The 11,395-nt window shown below is 36.7% G+C and overlaps 1 protein-coding gene across 1 annotated transcript in view; it reads left to right on the top strand.

Moving 5' to 3' along the window:
- CCDC57 (coiled-coil domain containing 57) overlaps positions 1–11,395 on the top strand; it is a 288,612-nt gene that overhangs the window by 129,617 nt on the left and 147,600 nt on the right. The window contains exon 9 of the mRNA XM_044674503.1: positions 1,062–1,196. Within this exon, the coding sequence (XP_044530438.1) occupies positions 1,062–1,196 (135 nt within the window). The remainder of the gene's footprint in view (positions 1–1,061; positions 1,197–11,395) is intronic.

The raw sequence follows: 11,395 nt of genomic DNA on the forward strand, positions 1-11,395 counted from the left end.
ATGCTGGTTTTGGTATTATTATTGTTAGAAATGTCATCCAACATTTAAATTAAATACCTTCTTTAGCATTAAATATTTTTACTAGTCCATCAGGATTAACATCAGTTAATAATATCTATTGAGCTTCTGTAGTTTTCAGTGCATTTCTCACTTTGTTAATTCACTACTTCTCTAAATGAACTAGGATGCTTGGACATTTTTATCACTGGGTTATTGGAACTAATTTTAGGAGTATTCATATAACCAAATTTACCTCCCCCCACCAAATGAACTGTGAAGTTGGAATGGAATAAGCATTTATTAAGCCCTTATTATGTGACAGGCACTGTGCTGAGAGTTTTACAAATATCTCATTTGACCCTCACAACCCTCAGAGGAAGGTATTAGTATTATCCTCATCTTACAGTTGAGGAAACTGATACAAAAAGGCTAAGTTACTTGCCCAGGGTTACACAGCTAGTAATTGTCTAAGGCCAGATTTGAACTGAGGTCTTCCTCACTCCAGGCTCAGTGCTCTAACTACTGTGTCACCTAGATATCTCTAGAAATTAATTAAAAGATTTTGATTTTTGTATTCCCAAACCCTTTAGACTAATTTTAATTTTGGAGAATTTATAAGTGACTATCACCACAAAAGTGAGACCTTTTAGTGGTAAGGTAGTGACTACATTGCTGGTGAAGAGGAGCAATTTTTAATAGGTCTTAACAGAGTTGGAAAAGACCTGTTCAGAAACAGGTACAGTATCTATTGCCTGCGGACTTATTACCAGAGAGGTAAGTCACTACATGATGAAAATGTCCTTAACAACTAATGAAATCCTCTACTAAGGGACGAAGGAGTTTACAAACTGTATTACTGGAAGGAATACCCACACCAGTGAAATCAAAGATCCCTGAAGTGTTGAAATAAGTATGTACAGCAAATGGATAGGCAGTTAAATGTTTCATTGCTGAAAACTTCAGGACAAAGAGAAATGGTTGACTTGCTAATCACTCTTACACTGGTTATTAACCCTCATTGTGTGACTGTAGGAATATTCTATGGTTTGTTTTTTTTCTAGGTTGCTGCCCAGCTCCAAGAGACAGAGCAGAAGTTATGTGAAATGAAAACAGTACTGAAGGCTATAATCTTTGAAAGAGATCAGGCAATTCACACACTCAGTTTGCATGGTTTACTTCCTGAAAAGGAGAAAAAGGTCAGACTATCAATTAGCATCTCCTCACTATCTTTGCCAGCACTGGCATAGTTGGCTAACCTCTGGCTACAGATGAATAGTCACTTTTTTGGGCTGTCACTCATGTACGATTTACAGTCTTGACTTAGGGCAGCCCTTCTAAGACATTCTTCACACGGGCTAAGGAGCTGTCATTGCCCTAAATAGTACTATATTACATTTTTCATCTATTTCCCTTTAATCCCTCATGATTGATAGAATGAAAAAATGAAAATTTGTTAAGTGCTTACTTTGTGCCAAGCTAAGCCCAGGTAAAAATAGAAAAAACTAGAATAATCCTTGTCCTCCAGGAGTCACGTTCTATTAAGGGGGGGAAAAACACATGAAAGAAAGATTAGATCCAAGGCAGATGGAAAGTCCTGGAAATATTAGGAGTTCAGATTATTCAGATAGTTAAGGTGATATTCTGGAAGTCTGCAAGATCCTTGGTCATGTGGTAAGGCCTAGAGGACCTTAGGAGTCAGTGGCAGGATAAGTAATAAGGCCTATTGGTCTTCCATCTCATCAGAAGCAACAAAATTATTGACTCCCATCTCATCCAAGCCCAGTACCTTTCAAGTAGACACTATTTTCACCCAGGGAGTCTTTTTTTTTTTTTTTTAAAGTTTAAATGGTTTCTTGATTGAATTTAGAAGTCACTTACTGGATACATAGACCTGCAACAAGTATCTTTTCAGAACCCTGTATTTTTGTAGGTGAGATCCAGTTCACTTTTCCCCTGTGTTCAATAGTCACCTTTGTTAAGCATCTTCATCTGTTTCTAAAGCATTATCATTTCCTTTCTGCTTGGCACAGGTTGATGTTTTAGGTTTTTTTCCCCATTGGTGAGTTTTATAGGACTCTTCTGTTCTCCAACTTCACTGCTCAAATCCTTTAGCATTACCTTCTCATTATTTCATTCAGTGAGCAGCAAATAGGAATCTGGAATGAAGCTTTTATATCTCCAGAATACAGATGGAATAGAGAAAACCCAGAAAACTCAATCATTTTCTTTACAGTATCCCTATAATTACATTTTTACATCCTTGCATAGGGAACTAATTTATGGTTGAATGAGAGGTGGTAGGGTGTCCCTGATAAGTGGCAGTTCTTTACAATGCTCAACCTTCTCTGAGGAGTTTTCATAGTGCTATCGTGGCAGGGCATAATAAATAATCACTATAGCAAGATATATGTCTAGGATAATTAACTCTAATGCATTAAGGCAGTGTATTCCAAACTTTTTAAATTGTGTACCGCTCACAATTTATGTCTTTTCCTTATTTATAGGTTATATACAGATAATTCTGTACTTATAATTATGTACATTATAAAATGCACAAAAAATAGACATTTTAAAGGACTGAGATAAAGATGAAATACTATTTAATCCCAGAGTCAAGAGGGAACCACTGGAAAGTATTGAGTAGGTCAGTGACATAGTTAGACCTGATATTTAGGAAAATTGTTTTGATGGCTTTATGAAGAATGTATTGGAGTGGGATGAGACTTTTGAAGTAAGGAGACTCAACTAAATTAATTAAAGAGTCTATTTCAGTAGTCCAGGTGAAAAGTGATGAAGGTTTGAACTATGGTGGAGACTTTATGAGTAGAGAAAAGAGAATATATGGGAAAGGTGTAGAGATAGAAATGATCAGATTTGACAAATGATAAGATATGTGAGGCAAGAGAGGGAGCAAGGAATAAGTGACACCAAGGTTGTATGTAAACATCTGTGCAATTTAAAGGACTATGGTTCCCTTGACAGAAATAGGAAAGATCAAAAGATGGGTAGGTTTTGAGGAGAAAGATAATATGTAATGGTATTTGTGATCTGTTGAAACCTATCCATGCTTGCTCATCAGATGGGACTTTGTCCCACCAAAAACAAAAAAGAGGGAAATGAGTAAGGGTTCTTATTAACCCATAGCAAAGAGCTCACACTTTGAGGGGCACTGGCCATAACCACAAAGTGATCTGGAGGAGGATCAAATTTTCACATTGGCACCTGTGCAGCTGCTGTTGTGGGTTATTTGCACCCCATTTGAGGGAATAGTTGTTAGTTTATGCAGTAGAGGGAATGGGGATAATGATAGGTATGGTTTTGTTAGAGACAAGCCTCAAAATTAAGGTGGAAGGACTGCATTTCCCCTACTCTCTAATTGGGTGATCACACAAACCTTGAGGTTATTTCATCTCACAGAGCCCTGACCCTTGTGCCTTAAAGAGATAAAGTAACATTTCCTCAGGATATATTCCATTTAAAAAATCATAATCTCAGTTTTTATATTTTCAGAACACAAATAGAACTGAGAAACCTCAGGAAACTAAGTCATTTTATTACAGAAACCCCATAATTATATCTCTACATCCTTGTTTATGACATAGGCATAAGCCATTATACAATTTGCAGATTACTGTTACTAACATAAACTTTACTTAGGAATGAATACAGGAAAGCGTGAGAAAGGGAGACCAGAAAAGTGTGAGTTTGCTCTGGAATTCATCATTTAAAAATTAATTTTTATTGACATTTTTATATAATTTATATTTCTCAATATACTCCTTTATATCTCTTCCAGAAAGCTATCACTTATTAAAAAAAAAAAAACACAAGAGAAAAAAATGCAGCATAACAAAACTTACTAAAGAAGTCCAATATCAGATATATATCCATAGTCTTCCACCTCTGTACATAAATAGGAAGATTGCTTCTCATATCTTTTCTTCAGGGCCAAGACTGATCATTATAATTTCACAGCATTCATTTTTGATATTTTGTTGTTCCTCCTTCCTTTTATATGATTGTAGTCATTATAGTTATCATTTCCCTGTTTCTTCAAATTTCTTTACCTCCAAAATTTACAAAAAAGGAATAATTCACCATATATACAGTAAGGTAGCACTGAATCTACAAGATATAAAGCTAGAACCCCAACAGGTTAAAAAGAAACCCAGCTCCACAAAAAAATCTCATAAATGAATTCTAAAAAAACTTTACTACTTAAGAGTTTCCGTTCAATATCCCAGTCCTCACCTGCCTCTACATGGTAAGCATAAGCAAATGGTTAGGCTTGCAACTTATCTTCTAGCTGTGGCAATCTACCATGGTAGTGTTTCCTTCTGAACCTTCCCCTCCTTCCTCATTCTGGAAGAGGCAGAAGACACGAATTTGAAGAATTGGGTGGTGGGTAGTGAGAGAGAAAAAGGGGTCAGGGTGGGGATGGAGAGAGACAAAGACAGACAAAGAGACAGAAAGAATGAGAATGAGAATGTTGGAGGAGCAGGACAGCCCATAGGTGGAAAGAATAGGCTAGAGGGGAATGAAGGAAAGGGCATCAGGAATCCAGCAAGGACTAGTTCTTTCCCCTGTAGAGATGACTTAGGGTAAGGACCCAAGCAGATCCCATATTTCTCATCAAGAAAAGGCTGAAGCAGCCCAGCATCACAAAAATCTGCATCCATCAGTGGAAAGGGAAGGAATGAAAGGAGAAACTTCCAAAGTGAGTGATAGGAAACATAAGAGAAAATAAAAGCCTGGTTCATAAGCAAGTAAACCAGGATAGAGGATCATAAAAATAGAAGGAAAAATAAATAAAAGTTCAGAGAAATTTCAAACAAGTATTATGATAAAAAGTATAATACTTCTTGAGAATATAATGCTTGAGAATATTATTCCACTCATGAGTTTTGTCCCAGAGGACAGGTGCTACTTAGGTGTTGGGTGATAATCCTGTGGGTTTGCACTCCTGACATTGTAGTTTATAAGTACCTACCAACATACCCTCAAGTAATGATCAGCCATTATATATAGTTAGCTCTTCGCAAAGGCATATACTAAAATGGTATATTAAGAACATTAGCAACACAATATTTCTTCTTCCCACACCCACCTTAAGCCTGGGGCACACTTTCCTTCAAATACATTTAACTCCTGTGAGAAGAACAAGCACAAATTCAGAGTACTTTGGTAATGAAACACATGAAGGAAACATGCAACCAAGGCAAACATATGCAAACACAGCTGAGGTTCTTCAGGACCAGTATCCTTTCTCTCTCTCTCTCTCTTTTTTTTTTTTTTTTAAATTTTTTTTAAACCCTTACCTTCCGTCTTGGAGCCAATACTGTGCATTGGCTCCAAGGCGGAAGAGGGATAGGCAATGGGGGTTAAGTGACTTGCCCAGGGTCACACCGCTCGGAAGTGTCTGAGGCCAGATTTGAACCTAGGACCTCCTGTCTCTAGGTATGGCTCTCAATCCATTGAGCTACCCAGCTGCTCCCTTCCTTTCTCTCTGGAGTCCTCATGTAGCTCCATCCTGTATGTAGCATCTATCTCTCTTGGGTGAGTGGCTCTGCTGGGTTCTCAGAGTTGGCTTCTCTCATAACTTTTGGTTGCCAAAGCTAATCCACAATCAGCTCCTTTCTTTACTGCCAGAGATTCTATTCCTATTTTGTATTTTCTTTCTTGAATCATTGCTTCCTTGTATATTTCTCAGGAAAGAAGAGACTCCCTTTACTTTTTGCTGGGTACAATATCTCCTACTGTTCAGGTTAACTCCTCTGGAAAGCTACATAGCTAATAGGGGTGAAAAGAAAAATAAATCTTCCAACCTCTCCCCATTCCCTCATTTATAGTCTTCTTCACAGACAGCTCTTCTGCTTCCAAATTTATCTCAGGAATAGATAGCTTTTTAAAACTCTGCAAAAGCATGTTCAATTTTGCTTGTCTTTCAAAGTCACATCCCTTAATTTTAATAAATGTATTCATTCTCTTTACGAAAAAGGATTACTTGGGTTGGGGTGGGCTGGGAGGGGTGGCATAGCTTGGTGGCTCTAGAGATAGGAGGTCCTAGGTTCAAATCTGGCCTCAGACACTTCATAGCTTTGTGACCCTGGACAAGTCACTTAACCCTCATTGCCTAGTCCTTACTGCTCTTCTGCCTTGGAACCAATATGCAGTATTGATTCTAAGATGGAAGGTAAGGGTTTAAAAAAGGGGTGGGGAGGGGAATCACTGGATGCCAATGACTTGTTAATGCATTAACACCATATTCTCTTATCTATTTTTTGTTTCCTGTGACTGAAGAAAGAGGGAAGAGGGAGAAGGAAAGAGACTAAATCTCTTCTCACTTAGAGAAGGAAAATAAGCCAAAATCACATGATGAAAGAATATAGTTCAGATCATAGGACAATAGCAAGTAACTCCAGAATGATTCAAAAGCTATATAAAACTCTTAAAAGAAAAAATTAGAATGGAATTTAGATTAGAAAATAGAGTTCACAAGGCACATTTTAAAACACAGAAAATTCAGATCTAGAGCCAAAAGGTCCTGGGTTCAAATGTGGCCTCAGACACTTCCTAGCAGTGTGACCCTGGGCAAGTCACTTAATCTCGATTGCCTAGCCCTTCCCATTCCTCTGCCTTGGAATCTAGTCTTAGTACTTGGTATTGATTTAAAAAAAAAAAAAAAAACAACCCTTGCGTTCCATCTTAGAATCAATATTATGTATTGGTTCGAAGGCAGAAGAAAGGTAAGGGCTAGACAATGGGGGTTAAGTGACTTGCCCAGGGTCACACAACTAGGAAATATCTGAGGTCACATTTGAACCCAGGACCTCCCATCCCTAGGCCTGGCTTTCAATCCACTGAGCTACCTAGCTGTCCCTCTCTGCTTTCTAAGACAGCAGTTTTTGAAAAACACATATACTACACACAAAGAGTAGGAAAATTGAATGTCTGATAAGAAATCTCTTCAAAGAAAAAAAGATCTAAGGGAGAGTATGATAGATTTGGAACACAAGAATACTGAAATGGAAGCAAATTTGATAGAAGAAAAGCAAAAGGGAACAATGTTAAAAGATCAGATGAATTCTGTATAGCCTAAAGTAACTGACCTTGAACACACTGCAGAGATAACTAACTTTGGAGAGGTGAAATGTGATACCCTTACCCCTACAAGGAAACAAATTAATCAGATAAGGGGAGCAGAAGGAATTCTATTTGTTTCATCATTCATTAAGTCGTTACTATATAAGGATGGAAACTGCCTCAGGCAGCTTTAAATCTAGTTTAGGAATGAAAGATTTAGATAAGTAGGAAATTATTAAATGCATGAGGGAGGTGAAATAGACTTAGAGATTCAAAGGGGAAAGGATCACCAATAGCTGAAGGATCAGGGAAGAGGAGGTGGCACCTGAGTTAGGAAAGAGAGAAAAGATACTGAAAGACAGAAATCAGAGCAAGGAATGACAGTCTATTGCATATATGAGAGGGAAAGACAGAAAAGTAAAGAGGGTAGGATGTAATTGGGGATGTAAGCATTTCAATAAAGGTGACTTGTGAAATATGGCTAGGTTGGAAAAAATTTTAAAGGTAGTTTGGAGCCAGATTGTATAGTAGCACTGTATGAATCAGGTTGGAGAGCATATGGATAAAGATCACTGGAGGATGAAATAGAAGTAATGTTGTCAACAGTACAAGCCATCTGGAACAGAGGCCTGATAGTAGTGATAGGGAACTTTGGATATATAGATATCTGCTGAAATTCTCTCTTTGCCCTAGCAGAGCAGCTAATAAGATCTTGACTTGCCTTACTGATAATATTATTCTTCAAAATGTTCCTCAAAAGGAAAAAATTATATTCTACATTTGATTCTCTCCAAAAAGAAACAGCTGGTCCTCTTCCCCCCACCCGAAGGGAAATGATCACTAAGAGCTAGGTGATCTTAGAATTTGTGGAGATAGGGAAGCTAGAAATAGTCTGACTCTTACACATATGCAAATATATATTTATACAAATAGTCTGACAGTACTTTGAGAAAGTGTACTGTCATTACACTTTGAGAAAGTGTACTGTCATTCTTTTAAAGGATTCAAAGAAAAGAACAAGTAGGATAATAATAGCATTGCTATAAGGCTTTATGGTTTGTAAAGCACTTTACAAATATCTCATTTAATTCTCACAATAATCCTAGTATATAGGTACTATTATTCCCATTTCACACATAGCAAAACTGGGGCAGAGGTTGTGTCTTTAAGAGAACATTCATTGGAATAATTTTAGGAAAATATTTGACAAAGTCTCTCCTGTCACTCTTATAGAAAAGATGACTGTGAATATGTTCACTATATTAAGTATCTAAGGCCAGATTTGAATTGTCTTTCTAACTCCAGGCCAATATACTACTTCGCCTAGTTCATGGATTAAAATTCTGTGGCATAGGAGGAATAGGATGCTCTCAAGAATGAAATTCTGAAGCCACAGAGACAATTCTGAGACAGAGGAAAAATGGGAGTTTTCCAGAGAGAGAATGATGGGATTATACTGACCAATTTAAATTTTAAAAGGATATGTTTAGGAGATGAAAACAAAGCAGGTAATGGAAGAAGAATGAAGGTGGGGGAAAGAAAATCAGAGTTTTATCACTGGGTGAGGGGCAAGAGAAGTGGACAAATTAAAAGGGGAGGAAGGTGGAACAGGTGGAACTCTTGCTCTATATGAAAATGCAATGACAAGCCATTTGACAGGTAGAAGTAAGAGCTTTTTAGCTCTTATTCTACTTGTTGGTTGTTTCCTCAACAAATAATAGGAAAGGATAAAAGAAATGGATTGGAAAAGACAAAGAAAAGGAGCTAATAGAAAGTTGATATCCAAGATAAGTTGAGAGGTAATAAGAGAGTAACTAGGTGTCCTTGATAAGTTTAAGTTACTACACCCAAGTGAACCACATATTTTAATATTGGCAAAAGTAACACTTAGGGAGGAATTCTATGGGTTTTATCAATTTATCAATATATCAGTTTTCAAAAAAGGAAAAAGAATAGTGTCTGTAAATTATAGAACAGTAAGCTTGACTTTGACTTATGGCAAAATTCTAGAATGTGTAATTAAAGGACTGAGAGTGCACATATATGTAGAAATAGAAATTATGGGTAAATTGTCTATTTGTAAGAAGAAACTGTCAGAATCTCACACCAAGTAGAAATGCTTGTACATTAAATTTTCACTTAAACAAGAAAGGAAAATGGTGTAATAGTCAATAAAAATAATAATAATAATAAAGATACTATCATCTTCAGGAACAAGACATAACACATTCTCTCCTGTCTTCTAAGTCAAGAAACATTTCTTAAGAGGGGACAGCTAGGTAGCAAAACAGTTAGAGTACCAGGCCTGAAGTTGGGAGGACCTGGATTCAAATGTTGCCTTAGACACTTGCGTGACCCTAGCAAGTCACTTGACCTTGATTGCCTAGCTCTTTCTGCTCTTCTGTCACAGAATTGATACTAAGACAGAAGGTAAGGATTTTTAAAAAATCAAACAAGCACTTGTTAAGTATTTAAAATGTTCTAGGCTAAGTGTTGGATTGTCAGACTATAGAAAAGGAGAATTTTAGAAGTCTCCTATTAAGCCCAGGATGCTGACCATTCAAGTCTATCCAACTATGTGATTTCACAGTCCACATTTCTCATCTTTTCTATAAGAATGGCACAAGAAACTGTCAAATTTTTGCTAAAATTTACTTAGTTTTCATTGAATTCACTTACATTAAAGACAGTATTGAAAAAACTTCAGCTAATTCATTTTGTGTAAGAGTTTGCATGTTTCATTTCTCTAGGGGGAAAGCTACAAATGTCTCTTTTCCAGAGACAGAGGCTTTTCTCTATGTTTTGTTCCCCAGTCCAGATCTCCTCAAATTTTCCCAAGTTAGTAAGATATTTGAGTACTGATGTTACCTGCCCAGTGAAGGATTTATCTTCAAAATTCTCAGAGATTGATTTCAATTCTACCCCTGTAGAACTTGGGAACATAGTCTTTTTCTGGGCATAAAGCCATTATCCTTGTTTCCTATTTCTAAGGACTCACTAATTTGAGAGCAGTTGCTCTCAGATAGGTGGGTCTATTGACCATTTTTGACCAAAAATTCAGGAATGGTCAGAAGGATCTTTTGAGCAGTCAGTCAGTTGTGATCTTGTGGTCACATACACCTTTACTACAGAAGATACTTCTTACTGTATATCTGATATACTAGGCAGCTCTGCTCCAAAACAGACTTCCTGTAAGAGTTTTAAAGGTCCCTCAATTTTATTTACTTGGCCTTAGAAGTTTTTCAAAGAGAAATGGGCTTAGTTCTGAACTGGTTTTATTAGGAGGCTAAAACTTGTCAAAGACAAATATTAATACTGTACTCAGTTTTAGGCACAAGTCTTCCAAAAACAATTTTATTTAACATTTTTCCATAAATAAACATTTCTAGCTAAGAAAGAAGAATGACCAAGCTGCTACAGGCCACTTAGAATTCGTTATTGCCAAGAAAAGTTTGAGGCATATTTCTAGGCATCTTGACCAAGGAAAAGATCTGTACTTTAAAATACATTTGTAAATTGCCACTTCAGAAGAGTCATCTAACAGTCTCATTTCTTCCTGTACCACATCCCTTGAAGATTAAAAGGAAATTGCCTTCTTAATATTGAAAATCTCTTCTAAATAATAGAAGAGGGTACTTCTCTTTGAAAGGAATTCCTTTGGGTAAATAACAAGGTAGCTGATGCAGCAGATTAGGAAGGAAAAATTTAAAATAAGTCAAAATATTCCTTGTTCAAAAGTTTAGTTTACACCCTTAATACATTTTCTTAAGAAAGGTCCTTTGATCTTGATCTAATAAACTACCTAAGGAGACAACTCTAGGAAAGATTAATAGACCAAAGAAATATTACTTAATATTTTTAGAGAAAAGGAAAAGAAGATTTTTAATATGCTTCTACCTGAGAGCCCTCATCTTGTGCTACTCTTTTATGTGTCCTCACATAAATTCTCTACTCAGCATACTAGAATCCTTCCTTTGACTTCTTGACACCAAATGTGTATTAAAGCATATTGGGGGTGGAGGACAGCTAGGTAGTTCAGTTGATTGAGAGCCAGACCTAGGTTCAAATCTGGCTTCATATACTTCCTACCTGTGTGACCCTGGACAAATCATTTAACCCCCATTGCCTAGTCCTTACCTCTCTTCTGCCTTAGAACCAATACTTATTATTGATTCTAAGGTGGAAAGTACGGGTTTTAAAAAAGGGAAAAAAAGCATATGGGCTGGTCATTGGTTATATTTTGCTTTTACTACATGACTAGGCTATCTCCTTTTTCTGGTCATGTTCTTTTTTTTTTTTTTTTTTTTTTTTT

This window comes from Gracilinanus agilis, chromosome 4 (genome assembly GCF_016433145.1).
Source record: "Gracilinanus agilis isolate LMUSP501 chromosome 4, AgileGrace, whole genome shotgun sequence".
Taxonomy (NCBI): Eukaryota; Metazoa; Chordata; class Mammalia; order Didelphimorphia; family Didelphidae; genus Gracilinanus; species Gracilinanus agilis.